Source organism: Athene noctua, chromosome Z (genome assembly GCF_965140245.1).
Source record: "Athene noctua chromosome Z, bAthNoc1.hap1.1, whole genome shotgun sequence".
Classification (NCBI taxonomy): Eukaryota; Metazoa; Chordata; class Aves; order Strigiformes; family Strigidae; genus Athene; species Athene noctua.
In genome coordinates, this window is record NC_134077.1 from 20,848,251 (window position 1) to 20,868,823 (window position 20,573).

Here is a 20,573-nt window from a genome sequence, read left to right on the forward strand (position 1 = left end):
ATCTAAAATTACACCGTCCTGAAAACAACCTGTTACGCAGTATGACATTTAGTTTTCCTTTCCTCACCTCAGATTAAGCCAGCATTCAAACGGGTAGGCTTGTTTAACGGCAGCAAAACAGCAACTTTCTGACAGCAGTTTTGTTCTTGCAAAATTTCAAGTTCCCTTTCCGCAGCTCGGAAGTTGAAAGCAAAACCACCCAACTGAGGTCGAGTGGAAATCTAGACCAAGAGAAAATTTTACTTTGGACCTCCCCAAGGTTCGGGTCATGTGATGAGTCTCCTGTTTTTCTTCTCTCTCCCAGTCTGTTGGGAAACAGCGGCAGCGGTAGGTGTTCTGTGGCAAGCTATCGTCTGAACTAGATGTGCACACGTACACGCGTGGGAAAACGAGCGTGGTCCCACGAAACATTAACGCTTCTAGGCAGCTACAGAGATGGAAAAATATCTGAGGCCGGGTGAAGCGGCGCCTGCCAAGTGAGGGCAGCCCAGAGAAGTACGCGGAAGGGTGCAAGCAAGGATGCGCACTGAATTTCGTGTTGGCCCCGCAGAGGAATGAGCAGGTAAGCTCGGGCACAGCAGCGATTTCCCGTCGGGCCGCCGCGGCGCAGCAGGGCCCGGCAGGCATTCTACTACCTCCTCGCCTCTCGGCCGGCTCCCGGGGACGGCGTCGCCTGGGGAGGCTGCGGGGGCGCTGGGGAGGGGGCGCACACAGGCGGGGCGCGGCAAGCCGGGGCGCGGCGCCGCCCGGAGCCGGCCCCGAGTTTCGGGAAGAGCTTCCCCGCGCCTCAGCCCCCCACAGGGCAGCTGGCCCGCGCCGCCGCCCCCCGCCCCGGGGCCGCCGAAGCCCCCGCCGTTCTCCCACACGTGGGAAGGGCCGCGTGGGGGCGGGCACGTCCTCCCCGCCCGGCGCCTCCGACGGCTCTCGGGCGCGGCGCGGCCCGTCCCCGTCCCGCCGGTCCGCGGGCGCGGGCTGGGCCCTGCCCCTGACGAGCGGGCGTGGCGCGCGGCAGCGGGCGCGGCTCCCTCCGACGGCCAACACCTGCGCGGGGGCGGGCGGGGCGGGGCGCCGCGAGGCCCCGCCCCGCTGCACCTACCGGCGGCTGCACCTACCGGCGGCTGCCCCGCCCCGCTCCGCCCGTCGCCACCAATCCGCACCCGCGTCCCGCCCCCCTCCCTACGCCGTTTGCGCAGGCAGCGCAGTTTCCGCAGCGGGTCGGAGCGCTGTCTCCCCCCCCGGTCCTCGGGAGCCCGATGTGACCCGCCAGAGAAAATGGCGGCGGCGGCGGGGAATCGCACCTCGTCGTCGGGACTCTCCTCGGGCAGCGGCGGGGAGGCGGCCGCCGCCGCCGCCGCCTGCGGGAGCTTGAAGGGCGGCGCGGTCGCGGGGAGCGTCGCGGGGAGCGGCGGGGGGCTCCCGCGGGAGGCGGGCGGCGGCTGCCGGGAGCAGCGCTCCGACTGGAGGCGGAAGCAGCTGCGCAAAGTGCGGAGCGTGGAGCTGGACCGGCTGCCCGAGGCGCCCCTCTTCCTCGCCGCCGCCCCGGCCGCCGCCTCCTCCTCCTCCTCGTCCTCCTCGCCGGAGCCCCCCGAGACGTTGCTGCTCCACTACTTGCACGGGCCGCCGCGCTCCAGCCCCGCCAGCCCGACTGCCTCCCCCAGCCGCTGCGCCGAGCTCCTGGAGCCGCTGCCGGTGGGGAGCCCTGCGGGGACCGACCCCGCCACGGGGCGGAGGATGGAGCCGTCCCCCCCCGCGAGGTGAGGGGGCGCCGGGGGTGGATGGGCAGGGCTCGGCCCCGGGCGGCGGCGGGTGACAGCGGCGGGGCTGTTCCCGCGGGAAGGGCTCCGGGTGCGCTGCGGCGCCCCGGGTGTCCCGTCCCCACCCCCCCACCCCCCCCGTCCCCGGGCGCCCGGCCGCCGCCTGGCCGCGGGCCGGCAGCGGATGCGGGGGCGGCGGGAGCTGCCGCGGGAGGGAGCGCAGGGCTGGGGCGCGGCGGACAGCCCTCGCCCGGCGCCTTCCCCCGCGGCGCGGGGGCACCTGGTACGACGGTGAGGGAGGGGAGGCGAGACGAGGGGTGGCCGCCGGGCCGCCCCGCCGTCCGCAGCTGTCAGCGGCGCGGGGCCCGGTAGCCGGCGCCGGAGGAGCGCGGGAGCCCAGCCTGGGAGGCGGCGGGCGTGTTTGTGGGGGTGCTTTTGTGTTTGACTTCTGCCGCAGTGCCGAAAGGCTTTGAAGTGTGAGCCTGGGGTGGTGGCGGGGCCGCGGCCGGGGCCGGGTGTGTCAGCCGCCGGGGCTCGGGGCGAGCGGAGCCCCCGGGATGCCGCAGCTCTGCCCTTCAGGCGGCGGCCGTGCTGCTGCTTCGGGCGCCTGCCGAGCACCTGACCGCCCCCCGCGCTCTCCTAGCAGTTTGCTGAGTCTTTTTTCTTTTTTTTAAAGGACTTCTCCGAAGTCTAATTCAGTTTACAGCATCGTGATGTTGCAAAACTGTTTTATTTCTTAGTAAGGTGAGGAAGGCTTTCAAACATAATGCCCTCTCTCTTTTCCCAAGAGAAAGTAATTTTGTGGTGGTGTAGTCTAGGTGATACCTGTCAGTGGTTTAATTTAGTGCCCAGGTGTTTTTAGTTCATATTTGCCTTCTGTATGCATTATTTGATAAATCCATTTTCTTATGTTTTTATAGAGCTGCCCATATTCTGCCTGTTCGACATGCGTAGAAGTATTCAGGATGAAAGCAAACTCATGCTGGTGGTGAAGCAGTTTAAGTACTTCAGAGCACATTCCAGCTTTAACCTTGCTAGGACTAACTGGTCTGTGTGTGTGAAGGCACTGCCGTAGTGACAGTATAATTCTGATGTGAAGTTGACAATGTCATAAAACCTTACAAGAAATCCATATATGATGTGGAGTGTGTAGTTTAAGGACTGAGGACCTGTTTTAATGCTGCCTTACAGTTTGTCTGGCTAATTATTTAAACCTCATAAGAAATCTAGTTTCAGGTTGGACACATGACTCTTGTATTCTTTTCAGTTATGTCAGTTAAACTTCGAGTGTATTTTTTAAAGGTTGAGTTATCTTGGGACTACTATAATAACTGTTTTCTAGACCAATGTCCTGTTTATATTCTCAGTGATTCAGATTTTGGTATATTTCTAAGGCAGTGTAAAATACTTAATATGGTGTGGTTGTAACAGATAAGAAATGCCTGTGTGCTTACGGAAGGATTAGTGGGAAATCTTCAGTGTTGGGGGGGGGGGGGATAGTGTATGAATTTTAGAAATTACCTTGTCTTTTGTTGCTATCAAGTAATGAAATTATAATATACCGTATCTCATAATATGATTGTAAAAAATTTCATGGCTATCAAGGAAAATAATCACTGTCACAACATGTTTAAAGCAACTTCGAGTCTTATCGTGATAGCTAGTGGGAGTTAGGCTTGATATTAGAGGTTAAGGAAGGTCAGTATATCTATGCTGAAACATGGAGTCCCTCTGTGCTGGTCAGTCCCACGGCAGCAATGACAGAGCAGCTGTGGAATTTTTTCCTTTCACATGGAGTTTTGCTTAAAGTACCTGCATTTGGACAAGTCAGTGTTTTAAGTCTCTGTACAAGTTAAAACCCTTTTCCTAAATGCTCTTTGTCATTTGACTAGTTAACAAATCATAGAAAATACTAAATGCCACGTGCCTTTCTCTTTAGTATTTTAGTGAGATGGTCTACTTTGAATTTATCATAAATACAGTTGAAAATACATGGCAACATTAATAATGATTGTTCTTCAGAAATTCAGAAATATCTCACTAATTCTCTATGTTGTGTTACCAGTAAACAGATGTTAGATAAAGTACTAATTTGTTAGGCCATATCAAGAATTTGGAACATCTTTCTGCCCTTAAAATAATATTAATTGACTTGTTCTAGCCAAAGGAGGGAGGTTAATTTGTGAGTAACGGCGTATCACACATTACATTTGTGCATGCAGCTGTTGCCCACACATCTATCAAGAGGCAAACTGAAGGACATAATCTAAATAATGTATTCTGGTTTGTTTTTAAATACAGTAGTTGTACTTCCCTGTGAGGATCTACTGTTAGTTAAAAGATACTGGGCTTGCTCCAAAGTCCCCCTATCAGTCTCTCTGGTATTACAGTTACTTTTTTTTTAAAATAGGTTTTCTGTTTATGCTGGGAGACCTGCATGAGCCTCAGAATGAAGCTGAGAAGGGAAAGTGCCTCTGCTCTTAAGTCCTAAATATAAATATTACCTTTTTTTCTTTAGTCTCTCAAGCATTCTGCTTGTCACAGCAGTAGAGGAAATATTTTCACTAAAAGCTGTGAACGTTGCAAGCTTTTTATATCACGAGGAGGAGGGAGTTGTTTTACTAGGAAATGCAGCTGCAACATAAAGCACTTCAGATCTCTTATCCCATATCTATACTGTCAGTGTATTGACTTGGTTTATATAAAAAGATCCAAACAGAGTTCAATAGTAACTACCATATGATTTATTGTAACGAGGTAAATTCATGAAGATGAAATGTAGTTCCTTTGCTGTGACCTTAACAGTGTTCCTTTAAAACGTTCAGACCCATTAAGTGATCTTTATTTGTGTCTGAAATTGATGTAGGTGACTTATTACATGCCCAAATATAGGATTAGTTATACTACCATAACCGTGTTTTAAGAAACATGAAAAGCAATAAATGCTGTAATTTCTCTTCTGCATACAGTAACTATGTACTTACTATGTGGCTTGTCTGAAAATTGTTTGAATTTGAAAATGTATATGCTAGATATGGCATAGATCAGATAGTTAAGCTGCAGGACAACCTTTGTAGATATTTATACTGTATTTTCTGCAGTTGCCGTTTTAGGCCTGCTAGAGACACCAAAGACACACTGTGAGATTGGAGTTTTGATTGTATGTACAAGCGTACTAGTAAAAGCTCATCAGTTTCAGCTCTGCTTATCAATTTCTAGCACCTTTGACTTTCAAAGGAAGGCATAAAATGTTTTAACAGAGCACTAGACTGGGCAGTGGAGTGGGAACAGAGGGAGAGCCCATACAGTGAAAGCACAGTGTGTGTGGCCAAAAACTTGCGCTTTTTTTTCCTTCACTCAAATGATGGTAACTTTCTCTGTTCATGTTGTCAAAATGTAGCTAAGGTAAAAAAAGATAGCTTATTATTGACATTGGCTCTTCTTAGCTAAGGTAAAATACAATTTTATATGTTTTAACCAAGTGCACAATGCTGGATATTTTTAACTGGCTGTTTAAATAAGCCACCAGATTTTCTGCTTCCAGTTTGAGCTGTAGAGAGTAGTACTGTACTGAGAGAAAATTCACTTCCCACCGATTCTGTGCTCTGTGGCTTGAGAGTACTTTTGGAAGAGGGTCACCCTCTACTGTGTCTGATTTTTATCACTCTTAGTTATTGCAAGTGGTAGGGTTCTGCTTAAATGGTCTGATCTCGTATGGCAGTTTCTTTGTTCCTATGCAAAGTAAATAGATTGTAGCTAACTAATCTGGAGCTTTCTGTCTCGTTGGATTTAGTAATACTAAAGGTTTGGTCTCCACTGTCATTCAGTAGTCTCAGTACTGCTCAGTGCAATACCTGTGTGCAATTGTGCCTTACCCAAACGTCAAACACGTGGAGTACAAGATTCGAACATCAGTTTTTCCTTCTCTATGATGGATTTGAACTTCATGGGATCTTTTAGTATGCTAATGCATTTGTTGTCGTTTGGAGTAAAGAAAGGTAGCTGTGCAAAAGTTTATCCTGGTGCAGGGGAGGATGAGGCAGGAGTGGAAACAAGTGGCTGGGGGGGTGGGGTGACTGTGGGAATGCTTCTGTTGGCTTTCGCTGGCTTCCAGTATTGATGAAACTTAGCTTAAGCTTGTTTAAAATAGAAATTATACGTTGCCACGTAGTTGTTCTTTAAACTGGCAAAGCTAGTTTTCAGCAGCAGTGGTGATAAGAGAAGGTATCTGTTTTGAGTTCTGAGTTTCTAATGCTAATCTCAGTGTTCTCTGAGGATTCTCTACAAAGACGCAAGGGTTGTCTTATTTTACTTTTTATCTGCTCTGCTCTTACTTAAAGCTCTAGAATTACAGTTCATTCTTTCGCTTGAGGCAAAGTGGATAGAAAGCCTTTAACAGGACTTCATTACTTGTCTAGGTGACTAGGAGAACGTAGTTAAGTACAAAGTTGCTTTCTATTGCTACCCTCTTTTTTTTTATCTTTACCCGGAGGCTGAGTGTGTTGCCTGCTGGACGCTTCTGATTTCCTGCCTCACCACACTGCAGAACGGGAGAATCCTGCTCGGCGGTGAATAGTCTTGATTATTTTTTTTCCTGTAAGATATGTTTGGGGCTTTGGGGTTTTTTGTTTGTTTCTTGGCTTTGGAGTTTTTTTGGTTTTGGTTGGGTGATGTTTTTTTGTGGGGGGATTTTTTATGTGTGTGACTTTTTTCTCTTTTTTAAAGATCAGTTTTGTTGAATCTTGGCTGGAAAATGTCCTGAAAAAAACAGAAAAACAGCAACTCTATTTACTTGATACTTAAGACTCATTTGAAATAGAGAATTGTTTACCTTCTGTCTGGAAACTGATGAAGTACTTTTCAAATTTAATAAAAGCCTTTTCAAATTGTCTTAATAAAAGCTGATAGAGCCATCACTCCCTCTCAGTTTTGCTCAGAAATGTCCAGTTCTTTGGTAGTGCTCAGCATCTGATGACTAAGGATTTAAAGGTGTTTGCAAAAAGTGGTTTTTTTTTCCTATTCTTAAACTCGATGACATTCTAAATTTAATCTGTGATGAGATTAAACTGCAATTCCAGTCAGTCTACCTTTGTTTCACACTGTCTCCATATACTTCTTTTGTGTCCTTGAAGTATAAACTATTCACATAATTCATGGAAATATAATACTGTTTGTTCTCATCTCTCTTGTCCTAATAGTCTGATTTGTAGTGGAATGGCTACTAATACACTTACTGTGCCAGGTGACTTCAATTCTTCCTTAGTATTTCTTATCGATAGATTTCACACTGTTGTTGATACTGCAGTTCCTTGGAATAACTTACCCAGGGTCACTGTGGTAGGTGGGAGTAGTGTGCTGGAAAAAGAGTTGCGTCTTCTAGACCACACGTCTGACTACATCTGATGTCTTGTTTTCTGAGCTCTTTTCTGTCCTCTTCTTGAGCATCCAGTCATCTTGCTTTTGAGCAAACTGAAATGAATCTTTGCTCAACTGTCAGCCATGATGATCGGGTCCTTTTGTGAGCTGGTAGTTAACCCTCAAAGGTATGCAACTAATACTCTTTGTTTTGACCCGTGGATGTGCATTTCATTTCACTCGTTATTTCTCTCAAAATACCCTCTTACACTCTGAGGATTTTTTTATATTTCCTGTATGACTGTCATGCTTGTATCTTCAGGATTGTTTCTTTCAGATGCTGAAAGGGCTTTAAATGTTAAAGGAAAAAAAAAAAGAATTTGCAGTAATACCAATTTGAGAAACATTTTTGTTTTGTAAAACAAATTGTCAGTGTTACCTCCCATTCTACTGCCAATAAATGCCTGCATAATTTTATTTTGGTAATTTTTCATCTTCTTTAAAAGGGAAGCTTAAAAGCTCAGGGGATAATAGGGTCTCCCCATTACCTTCAGGTAATATTTAACTGTTATGCATCTGGAGAGGCATACGGAATGCGAATATCTGGAATGTGTGGTGAAACTTGCAGTGACCTCCAGTTTGCTGTTCATCTAGAGTTTGTTGAGCTCGTCAGATTAATACACTCTAGCAGGCAAGTGTTTCTTTATTGCTGTGGTTAAGACAATATTTTAATTGCTTTAAATTATGAGAGTACCTTAATTTATAGTTGCTGACTATGTAGTTTGAAATTCCATGTATAGTCAGTGACAGTTTTCTCAGTTTATCAATATTTTGCACTCTTATTTTTACTTCTTTGATGTTTTTAGACTGTGGAGTTGCCAGGTATGGTACTAATATTCCTTTCAATTTTCTTTCTTTTGTTGCAAGTGTTAACGTTGCCACCACATATATAATCAGTATCTTAAATGTTCCCATAAAACACATATGAATTTTTTCTTATTTTACTAAAGTAAATGTCTCTACAGATGCTTAGCCTATGACTAAAGACATGTTTGCTTAATGTAAGAAAATACTGCAGTTGTGACTAGCATTGAAGCTCACTAAAACAGTGCTAATGTGTTCTTAAAAATTTGGAAAGGATCTTCCATGTTAAGTATCTGTATTGCCTGTTAATTTTGTTGGATTACTCATATAAATAAAACATAAGTGACAACTCCTATAGTTGTATAAAGGTCTTAGGCAGTTCAGACTTGAAATGGAAACGTAAGCAGCTGGTTTTAAATGGATGGAAGCTGGATGGAGTTTTTCTTAAAAGTGTATTAGTATGCACAGGTTTATTTTAAAGTTATTTCAGTAATGTCTGCATATAGTTCCAGAAAATGAGCTCTTCTATAAATACAGAACAGAGATTAATTTGTTGGGTTTTTAACAAAGTTCAGCATTTAATTTGTAATGAATGGCTCACTACAGTAGATTTCTTCATCTCTGCAGGCACATTGGATGCCCCAGCTTGCAGGAAGCACCAGGGCACCAGGGTTTCTAGTGTGTTTTCCGTGGTAGATGTGGAAACTAGTTTTATGCTGCCTAGCAAAGGCAGCCAGGCTCACTGGCTGTCCTGCAGTGGTGGCTTCTGGCAAGATGACTGTAACCAACAGAACTAGCTTTCTCTTTGAACCTCCAGTTATGTCCAGGATCTCCTGCACTGGTATGTTCTGTTCCACACAGGTTTGTTAACACCTTCTTCAAACATCATCTTAAAATTAACTGAGAGCTCCCGTTTCTTCTCCTGACAAGAATTTACTATGAGTTGCAACTGCATGTTTCTTATCCCTCTCAGAGGCCCTTGGGAGGAAGAGCAGGGGTATGTGGGGAAGAGGTCTTAAAGACATGCAGATTGTTTTCTGTATTTGTTTTAAGCCAGTACTGCAGGAAGAGGAAAGAGAAGGAGCTCCTTCCCCACCCTAGCCTTTTGTACGAGAAGGCATGAAATGAAACTCCTTAAGCCATGCAGATCTCTGGCAGAGAGCAATGCAGATGGTCTTTAGGGTTGTCATTTTAGAAGTACACTGTGCCAAACTGATACAGAAAGTATTGGATGACTGATCTTATTGGTTTCGCTCACTGTGAAAATTGAAATGCAGACTGACAGACTGCATTTTTTTGGTGGGAAGCAGGCAGGTAATCCCCATCAGGGAACTGAGTAATAAAATGTTTTGGATTAAACTAAGATGTCTTGCATCTGTGCAAAGCTGTAAGGTGCTTTTATGTAAGGATGTGTTCAGTACTGTAAACCAACATACGCTGATATGCTCAGCAAGCTGAGTGAGGAAAAATATTAACAATTGACATAGGTGATACAGGGCAATTTAGAATTGCTGTAGTGGGTTACTGTGGTGTAATGCCTGACCATTGCTTTCAGCTGCTGATTCAGGTCAGTATGCCTCCATTCAAAATCATTACTTTCGTCACTCATTTCAACTATATTGTTGGTAGTGAAGGATTCAATTCTTAAAAAGATAACTTCTACCTTGGTTAGGTACTGCAAAGCCAGATGGATCCAAGTAACTCTTGGGAATGGAAAACGTGGAGGAAAGGGTTAGAAAGCAGAAAATCAGAAAAAATCAGCGTGTGAAGTGTTTCCTTGTACCTAGGGTGCTCATAATTTCAGGCCAAGTTTTTTTCTGTCTACAATAGAAGTCAGGATTTGCAGACTGTGGTCTACAGACTCTCCTACAAATTCTGTTTCTTCCCTACAGTAGAAGCTGGACTTCCCTTTCTGAAGGAAAAAACAAAAAAAATGTTGGATGGCTTTGAGCTGAAGGTTGCCCTATGAGATGTCCATGAGAAAGGTCTTGATGACATCTCATTCAAATGTTTACTGTCTCTACCAGATACATCAGGGTCAGTAACTATCCTTGACTGTTGCTCTTGGGATAGTTTATATAAGTTTACTAATAACATCACAAGCCTTTGTGAAAACTCTGGCATTTCTCAGAAAGGTTTTGTCTTTAATCAAATCTATCCCCTAATTTCTGTAATTTATGATATTAAACTAATGAAACTGTTTAATGTTCATCTTTCTAAACTCGTTTGGAGTATAATTATACTTGGTCTTGAAATTGTTACTAACTTTGGAAATTTTGAAGTATAGATTAGCTCTTTAGAAAGTTACATGTACATATATTAAGAGGACCAGTGCTATTGTATATTCAGTTTTGACTTTTAAGCATGTGGTTAAGTTCCAACATGTTCAGGTACAATGGTAAACTATCTTGTCCTGGTAAATAGGCCAAAGTATATAATTCCCCTTAGTAGCTCAGCAGAAAATTAGTATGCTCTGATATTTGCTTGTTTTGATCTGCTCTGAGCTGCATGTTTGTGGCAGTGTTGTATCATTCTGCCACTAGTGAGGATGCCCAGCAAAGCCAAGTGGGGAAGGACAATTGCTTTGGCATTTTGAAATCAGCTGTGTATGAATTACTTTCCTGTGTTTTAAAATTGAATGCAAATGGCAATATAGGTCCAGTGCCAGGGCAGGCCACTTCTAGACCCTGGGAATCAAGACTGCAGGAAAGAGCACAGCCAGAACTTTTAGGCTTTTGGCTTCCCTTCAGCCCACAGGGTGGACTGCTGAGGAGCTAGCAAGGGGAACTGGTAGGAGATCTGCCAGCTTCTACCACATAGACATCTTCAGGAGCTTCATCAGAATGAGTCTCCGTCTCTGAACTGACAATTTTTTTTCAGAAGTATTTCTTTCCAAGCAGCAACTTAGCTCTATGGGTGTTTCTACTGCCTTTAAAGTACTCACATGTGCATAAGTAGTTGAGACCTAAATAACCATAAATAGCTAGGACTTAGACAAAAATACAGGTTTTAATCTTGTAAGTGAGCCTGTAGTAGAACACTTATGCAGTGGTGGAGCCTTACAGGCTTTATTGGTATTCTTTGTGAGCAAGTGTTCTCTTCTTGTGTATCTATCCCATTTGTGGTATTGGTGCCTTAGGCTGAAATAAAACAAGATTTATCACTGAGTAGGTACAACGTATGTAATCAGGGTTTTGTTCAAAACATGAACCTCAATTCAGAGGAAAACTGGGACACAAATTACAATTATGCCCACCTTGGAGTTGTGTGATTCTTGCAGGGTTCTGAGTGGAGCTTCTCTGCTCATCAACTCTGTCAAGCTACTAGTAAAAGGGTGATGCTAGCACTTGCCTGTTATACTCCCAATGACTAGGTAAGTGCTGTGTGTCTTGTGGCCCTCAGCTACATTAATCGTGATATGGGACTCATAAGGTCTCTCTAATGCTTCAGGCAGCAGGTGCCTACAGAGCTTGTAGAAAAAACCAATGCAAGATCTGGTAGTGTAGTATGTGTTACAATCTGTGAGGCCTCCTGGTTCTAACAGAATCTCCACATATAAATGTGTATTTCAGTTTAATTATGTTTAGCAGTCTTAGGATGCTTCTGCCTAGGCCATGCTGATAGTGTTTTGGTATGTGCTGATTTTTGAAATACCTAAAAATGGTGAGTTCATAATGATTGAAACCCTGATTCAAAGAATGTAACAGTGAAAGTTGCCAGAAGAAAGAATATGATTTTTTCCTTTTTGTATTTAATATACCTAGGACCTTTTTAACTATAAATAGCTATACTTAAGGAGCCATAAGATTTGGAAAAAATACTTAGTTTTCTGTGTATGGCTTACTGGGAAACAGTTCAGGTCTGCTCCAATTAATGTTTGTAAGGGAAAGAGTACTGAACAAATTTACCTTCTCTGGTTACCACTGGTACAAAATGTACATTAAGTTTCTCTGATTGTAAAGCCTAAAGGGCTACACATCTCCCTGATTTACACAACTAGTAAGTAGGCAAACTGGATTGGAACAAAGTCAGAAACAAATGGAAGACTTGATTTATGCAGCTGCAGCATTTCCATGTCTGTGAAATGTCATCTATGCAGAAGAGCTCTACTGGTTATACTAGTAGGGACCAGCTGTGCTCTGTCTCCCCTCTGTGGGGAGAACACAGCTTGTGTTATGGGAACTGGTACCTTAAGGACAGGCTCTTTTTTCCTTTAAGTATTTTCAGTTAATCGCTGGGGAGGAGACACTGATGCCTCTGGATTTCAAAACACTTTCTTGTGTAGCAAATATGTTGACAAATAAATCTATGATTTTGTGGAGGCACAAAGCAGTCCTGGATTTTGCCCTAAAGAATTTTTTAAACTATTTTTATTTGCTTGAAACCACAAATTATTAGTGTGTAAGCATAAATGCAAAGTTTTTATTGTGGTTATAATTGGGCAAGGCTTTGGCATTTGTCAGTAAGAGTCTATCCAATCTTTGCTCAGGTTTCTTTATAATCACTTTTGAAAAATTAAAAAGTACTATGTAGAACTTGCTCTTTTTCTCCCCTAAGTCCACTTTAAAGAACCAACGTCTCGCTCCCCTGAAGGCCCAATGTCTGCTTCATTGCATTTCCGAGCCTTATTGTGACAAGGTCTGCATTTTTGATACCTAAAAGGAAATGGGAAATGACACAATGTGGGTCTAGCAGCGTTACTCCCTTTCCATGTTCAAATAAATGGCATGTTTTTATAACTGGGAGGGGATAAAGCTGCCTCTAACAAGGGAAGTGGTTAGTTAGGTTTTTACCATGGCGACTTTTGATAAGGATTTGTTGCATTACTGTATACTTATTTGCAGTCACTAAAATCTATAATTACAAGATTTAAAATGTTTAACTCTTTCAGTGTAACTGATTAGTCATTGAGATTAGTTATTGAGAAGCTTCAACTGGGCAGTCAGGGTATAAGAATTGAGAACTGTGCTATTGCATATTTGTACAGCAGCTTGCTTCTGACTGTGTAGATGCATGGCTGACTGGCTAATGCTTAACCCAGACATGTTAAGCTAGTAGATGGGAAGGCTATCTTCTGAGAGTGGTGACGTTCCCTGTTTGCCATGTTCAGAGAGATACAGTTTGAGTCTTGTATATGAATGCTCATGTAGTATTTGTTGTTAGACATATGATTGAAGCTGACTATGCAAATACCTTTAGCTTTCCAGGACAGGATTATGTGTCAGTGTGTTCTTCACTGGTCCTGTGCAGTCCAGGCTGGAGTCAGCCTTGTTCCAACTCTATTTCAAAGGTGCATCTTCCAAAATCTGCATGGACTGTCAGTTTAGTGTAGCAATTAATTCAATGGGTGACATCAGTCTTTAGCTTCTAGTTAACAGCCACGTTACTTCCAGTACCTAGTATAAGATTAACTTGTTGAGAAAAGTATTTCCATAAACAGTCCATTAGTAAGACACAAGGGCATGACTTGTTTGACATATAGACGTTCCACCAGTGTGTCCTGGAAACTAGTTTTTATTTCTGATCTTTTATAGATGTGATGTAGTTTCATAGTGATTTGAAAAGCACTTAACTGTTTAAAGTGAGACTGCATTCTCAGTTACTTTCCCGTTTTTGACAGGCTACTGTGATACAAGTCCTCATGGTAAAAAGTAAAATGAATCTGACATATCTAGTGATGACAAATGTTTGCTCAATCTTTGAATATTTTATTAAAATTTAATAAGGAACTTATTGTGTGTTAGAACAAATGCTTTTTACATCTTCTTTTCTTAGACATTTGTCTTGTAAAGGTTTTTTCAGAATAGTATGTTTTTCATTGACCTTAAAATCAACTTATTGCAAATGTGTTACAGTGACTCTAGTTAAACTTGTAAGACATCTCATCACTCATTGATTCAACATAAGATTCCTTTTGTAATCTCTTAATATGTGTCAATGCTATTAAAATAGAGCACCTTCTAAAGTTGTACATAGTGTGGATTTTTTCCCCACTTTTTTTCTTTCTTTCAAAGTAAAACTTACATTGAGTTAACAAAGTAGAGAAAATGAAATTGGATTATGACTCAGAAATTCTGGGATAGATTTCCTATGTCATGTTAACGTAAGTTGTTTTTTACTAAGGTTGAAAGTCCATTCAGAGGAGTCATAACACAGCAGGGTGGTCACAAATGGAACTATAAAATAGTAGAGCTGTCATGTCGGTCAGACGGCTTTGCAATCACCTGTTTAATTTGTTGCTTCTTTATCCTTTTATATGCTGAAACACAGCTGATGGGTAAAAGCTTTCTTGGTAGCACCACAGAGAATTACTTCAGATTCAGTTGCTAGTGATTTCCTTGGGTGAAAGATATTTCCTCTGTAACAAGAAGAGTAATTTCCCTTAAGTTTGCTCAGTGAAACCTTGTGCTCTTATTTTCCACATTTTTATGACTATTCACTACAGAGTAGGTGTTACTGCTTCAGGTCACTGTCCTAGTTTGTGTGTTTTATGTTTATTATCTTTAAATGTGTTGCTTAACCCCCCCCCCCCCCCAAAAAAAAAAAAAAAAAAACCAAAAAAACAACCCAAACCACAACAACTCTGCTTTATGTTACTACTGATTTTTATATCCTCTAACAGATTGTGGAAGTGTGGATGACATGCAAATTATTGAGATTTCACTTATGACTGTTTCTGTAAAAAACACCTGTGAAACTTTGGATGAAAGCTTTATAAGGCGTATTTGACAATTTGATCTTTCCAAATAAGAATAAATGTTCTTGAAGATAATTTCCTCTTCATTTTCATTTCACTTAATTTTGAGTAAGACAGTTATGACTGCTTGCAAATAAATTAGGTCAGTTTAAAAATTGTAGGTTGGTCTAGTAAGTCTAGTGCAAGAAGTGAGCAACTAATAACTTCAGAAGAAAGAAAAAAAATAAAGGCACAAAGATAGACACACTTGAGCAGTGCAAGTTTAGATTTTTACAGTGTGAAGATACTTCAGCCTAATTGAGTGTACAGAGATTACAGAAATCAGTTCAAGCAGAAATGAGTTATGCTCATCAAAAATAAAAAAAGGGTTAGGTGAATTGAGCCTCACCTGTGCCTTAAGTACATGCTGGTACTTGAATAGGTCATAAGCCATACTGAAGCTACTAGCTAGCAACTCCATTTTTTTTCATATCCAGTTGGACCATCATTCATTGTAGTTTCATTTTCCTCATTATTAGGCTTTCTTTCTAAGTAACTGTCATATTGCTTGTTCACTGGGTTTTTTCTATTATTGGAGTCTTAAAACACATTCTTGTCTTCTACTGCTGCTTTCTAGATTGATATACTTCTGTCTGAATGTTCATAAAAAAGAACCCACTCAAGTTATTTGAATTTCCTTTTCATTTAATAGTTCTGAATCTCTCTTGTTCATATTTATATGTTTTCTGGAGGTGAATGCATCTGTTCTTTTTTCTTTACTGTGCCCTCCTTGATTAGAATTACTTATGCAGAAAGTGAAAGTTGGATTTTAAAAGCAGCTGAAATATAGAATAAGTTACTTAAATGTGAAGCCTGAATTTGGTAACAGCTTTGGGAGGCTTGGTATTTTTTTTAGAAAAACAAATTGATCCTATGGATACTTCCGTATGATTTGGGAAGCATTTGTAATGTGAAGGCAGGGAAGGGAACAATACAGAACATCAGTCACTGGTGGTCTTTCACCTTCAGAAATATAATGCCCTCATTTTCTGAAGCTGGTAGAGGGAACAAATTAACAGAAAAATATGTTTATCAGCCAGTTTGCTCAAAGCGATATGGTTTATTCTGACTTTTTTAGATTGAATGCACAATACTAAGCATTGTTTGCATTACTAATTTGAAGTTGAAAGTGGTTAAGAATCTTCTGAGAATAATAATGCCAAAATCTTACTTTTCTCAAAATACATATCTTGCTTGAGGTGCTTTTTGTTAAATGTTTTTCAAGGGAGACTAGCTGGCTTTTATCTACCAAATTGAAAATCAATAAGGCTTTTTAATGTCGTCATTTTAATGGACCACAACCTGCTGCTGCATAAAGAAATTATAAGATGGTTTTGAACAGAAATGCAAGATTCAGTCAACGATAATTTAACATTCCCTTAGACCACGGAAATAAAGTGAATTGGAAAAGCTCCAGGTACCAGATTAAGACACACTTGAAAGCACAGATTCACTTAGTGCCTTTCTTATTTTAGGGCATCCTGGTGTTCAAAAGCACTGGACAATCTTCTTGAGAAACTGGTAATAAATTGAAGTAAAAACTTGCTGCAAGAATATATACATTAGTTTCAGAAATTCGTGTTAAAGCTTCAGTGCAGAAAGAGTATCTCAATTGGTGAATTTACTACAGTGAAGTGACTGAGGAACTCTCCTCTATGTTAGTCCCAAAGTCAAATGGCAACACTTGCAAATGATCAGGATATTGGGCCTTTTGCAAGGGAAGATGGTTTCTCAGCCCATGTCAAAACTTGTAGTCTGTGTGGTAGGGATTTGTGTCTAACAGTGGGATGTGAAGAGGAAAAGAGGCAGGTCTTGGCTTTACTGAAACTCTGGAGCTGATTCAGCATTGTCATTTATGGCCTAGTCTTCTGGGTTTGCCTTTGTTGTATGCATGTTTCAAGTATTTTTCATCTGTTGTTCTTCACTGCACTTAACAGCAGGTTGAAAGTTAAGAAAAAATATTTCTGTAATTAGGTTCTGTACTAGATTTTAGGAGGTGGGTTTCTGATTTTCTTTTCCTGAAAGTACAGACACCCAAGGAATGCTAATTTAAATAGAGCTGTTCTTGTACGTGCAAGATTATATAGATGCTTACAAACATAACATAAAAAATAAAGCGCATTCTTCCTTATTTACACCCATGTCTAGATATAATATGTTGTTAAAACGCCCTTAAACTTATGAAATATATTTGAATAGAGTTTACTGTCAAGGAGGTCCTGCAAATTACTTATTTTTATTATGTTCTGGGATATTTTATGAAGGTTTTAAAATTGGTGAAATTCCAGAATTATGCAGTTTGCTTTCATTGCAGATGCACAAATCTTAACCTGCAGATTGGTATGCAATTTTCCATCAGATAACCATTTACATTGCATTCTATATGTGAGTTAGAAAGGTGTCCTAGGTAGACAGGCATAAAAACACCATGCAGGATTTGCTATGAAGTGAGAAATCTGGAAGCCACTTTTAAAGACTCATGGTTTAAAAAAGTGGGAAACAAATATGGAAGTTATAATTTAAACTTATTTCACAGATTCAATCTAGTATTTACACCTTTAATCTTTGAAATGCTTCATTCCAAATGAAAGAAGAAAAAATTGAAGCAGATCTGTTTTACTCCTAGACAGTAACATAGTCAATGTCAGTTGGGAAAATTTCGGACCCAGCAGGAGTAATGTGCCTTTCAGGTCTGCCATATAGTTTGGTTTCACAAGTGAAATATTGCTGAGTAGTGGACTTCCAGCTCACAGAAACGATGAATAGTGTAATAATTATAATAGTATGGCATAATTGCCTATATCAGGAATTACTTCACAAAAATGTCTAAATAGTGTCAAAAGATCATCGTCCTGTCTGATTTTCAGTGCTTCCTGGAAAAAGAGTGTTTCAGTCTCCTCCTGTCTCAATTTTATTTCATTGCTTATTAATAAGCAAGGAGTTTACCAGCAAACTTGGGCACTTACCGCTGGCACAAGTAACACTTGTGAGATACTTCAATATGTGGAATAAAGTGCAGGGAAAGAATGTATAGGTTGAGTTTGGGGTTTTTTGAAGTGTGGGGAGGATATAGATACTGGAGTGATTTAACTTTCTCTGATACCATTTCAAGACTTTTTTGTTTGCATTTTTTTTTCTTCCAGATTTAGTGTTGTTTTCTTGCTTAGATAAATCACTGATTTGTGGGGCTGCCTTTAATACCAGCATATCTCTAATTTCATTTGATCTGATGGCAAGTTAACAGTATGGTTCAGTATATTTTGCACTAGAAGCCTTGCTTTTAATGATCAAATCAATTTGTGACGTACTGAAGGGGTATACAGTGGAATGTCATCTTGTATGTTTATACTTGTACTAACTGGTGAATATATGAACCCAGAAAAAGATTGACAAGGATAACTCTTCCTCCCCCATGCTGCCCCTCCACCCCTCCAGACACTAGTGGCACTTGTCATCATGTTAAATTAGATATAGACATTTTTGCTTACTGTTCTCATACATTTGAATTCTACTGTCCTTCATAAGGGAGAAAAAGTACAGATATTTTGACTGTAGTCAGTCAAGTCAGTTACGAGTAAACTCAAAACTCAAGATAACTAACTTGTTTGACACATATCATAATTTGTTGGCAACACTTCTGTGCATGGGCTAGATCTCATGCTCTGCTTTCTTCCCAGTTAGAACATTACTTCTAATGCTGCTATGTAGATGTGAACACCTCTCTCTGCTTATTTGTTCCTGGGCTGAAGAGAGAGTATGGTATGCTGTCTCTATGCATAAGAGATATCCATATCCTATGGATATGTAGGTAGTTTACCTACCAGTGTTCTAATGCACTTGTGAAACTGGAGCTGTTAAGTTGCAAATGGAACAGCTATCTGCTACTTACATAGTAACAACTCCCCATTAGAGTTTTTTTTACTGTACCACTTTCAACTAGATATATTGTATGTGAATGACACAATAATTTTTTGCTGTAAAGACAATTCTGTGAGAGAAATATTTGAATTTTGTAAACGGTAAAACATAACCCTCCCTTAAAGGCAGATTCCTGGATGAACTTTTAAAAATACTGTTGTAAGTATCTTCGGAGATAAATTGCAGGTAATAAGTGCCTTGTACTTTTTTTTAGCTTACCTCATGCAGCTGAATCTGTAGGGGATGGTGAGTTTGCTGTGAAGTTATGCAAAGTAACCAAATGCTTACCGCAAAGTATGTGGTCCCAGTGAGTGTATTTTCCAGTGTAAGGAAACAAAGTTCTGCTCTCTAGCAAAATGCTTCATGTTGTGTTCTTAACAGTGCTGCCATAATAAATTGTTTATTATCTAAACAAATTGTCTAAGGAGAAGCTGAATTGTGACTGATCACATACTATAGTAAAATTCAGGCCTGCACTGATTATAATTATAACTATCAAGTTCGTCTAACTATTATGTACTTCAAATTGAATCAACTGTGTTCTGTGCTATTCATGACAATTCAGTCCAAAAGTCACGTAAGATTGTGTCACACACACATTTCCCTTTTTATAATTGTTTCAACAAACAACTGTATTCCTACATTGTCCAACCATTTTGGTTTTTTGAATGTAATGATCCGTAGAAAAGGAATTGCTTCATAAAATGTGCTCAGATGTTAGAACAGCACTTGAAAATAACTTAGTTTTTCCAGATTTCTTACTCCCATGAGCTGAGTTTCACGGATTTTTGTATGCCGTGAGAGGAAAGAGAAGGGTTTTTTTTTCTTAGCCAGATAAGAGAAACTGAAAGTGTGCATCTGACTTCTGCAGAATGTTTTATTTCATTCCCCACTTCTGCCAGGGAAGAAGTCCTTATGAAGCTGCCTTTAACTTCCATTAGTAACTATCTTTGTCTTCATGCCATCTGTGTTATGGCAAATACAACTTTAATGTGTGTATTGAAATTTGTGTCCGTTTTGTATTTATGTTTCTGAGAGAGCATGAGAATGCGTCTTTCTTGACTAATGTCTGGTCTTGTTCTGTTTGAGCCTTGGGAAGAAATTGCCTTGTTGATGCCTTCAGGAATTTGAAGTTGTTTCTGTTTCAGTATCTTTAATTCTGCTTGCCAGCTTTACCTCATAGCTGAGGTACCATTTTCAGCATGCTAATGAAACACTATCAACAATATAGATACAATAATCTGTTACTGTCTGCTTGTTAAATGTTGAAAAAGTGACAGTCGTTTTGATAGTTTTGCAAAGCAGGAAATTACAGACTTCTTACGCTTTGTCAGAAACTTCAATGCCTGGAGCAGCAAGAACTGCTGAGATCCCTAAGAACATGTTCCAAGATAGGAACACAGTGTTTATGTTTTAGCTTTGCTGTTTGTTAGGAAACTGATTTAATTGAACACTGGTTTGGGGTTTTTGATAGTTTGTAGGAATTGATAGTCATCATTGATAATCATCTTCTGATTTGTTGACTTACAGTTTTTTAACAAGCCATGGTGCAATCAGACGGTGTTTCTAAGAATTCACTGCTGATACAGTTACCCCAGAGAAAGCCTTTGTGAAATGGAACTTGTCTGCCTTCCTCTCTTCTGGGCTGTATGTGCCTTATAACACTGACAGATCTGTTTGTTGAATGTCTGCTTGCATGACCAGCTTCTTTTAAAGTTTTAATGTAAACTGTAATTGTTCAGTTCTTCCTTCTTCCCTTCCCAAATGGTCAAGATTGGATTTGGGAGTTTCTGTCTGCCAGTTTGATTTGAGTGAAACTCATTGAATACATAAAGCATTTTGTGGCAATACCAAATGTCCTAACCTTAATAATTATTTCTTTGCTGCCTCATCCATCCCTTTCCCTAAAGGAGAAAGAAGTTTTATGGAAAGATAAGATAGTAGAT

The 20,573-nt window shown here is 41.0% G+C and overlaps 1 protein-coding gene across 4 annotated transcripts in view; it reads left to right on the forward strand.

Annotated features, from left to right (window-relative positions):
- Positions 1 to 346: 346 nt before the first annotated feature.
- The window catches only part of MAP3K1 (mitogen-activated protein kinase kinase kinase 1), a 62,869-nt gene continuing 42,642 nt past the window's right edge, over positions 347 to 20,573 (forward strand). The window contains exon 1 of one of the 4 annotated variants that reach the window (XM_074932242.1): positions 347 to 562. In XM_074932242.1, coding sequence (XP_074788343.1) covers positions 555 to 562 — 8 coding nt within the window. In that variant the 5' untranslated portion in view covers positions 347 to 554. Of the gene's footprint in view, positions 563 to 1,240; positions 1,755 to 6,240; positions 6,323 to 20,573 lie in introns of those variants that run through there. The other 3 variants (XM_074932244.1, XM_074932240.1, XM_074932243.1) reach the window with 3 other exon arrangements.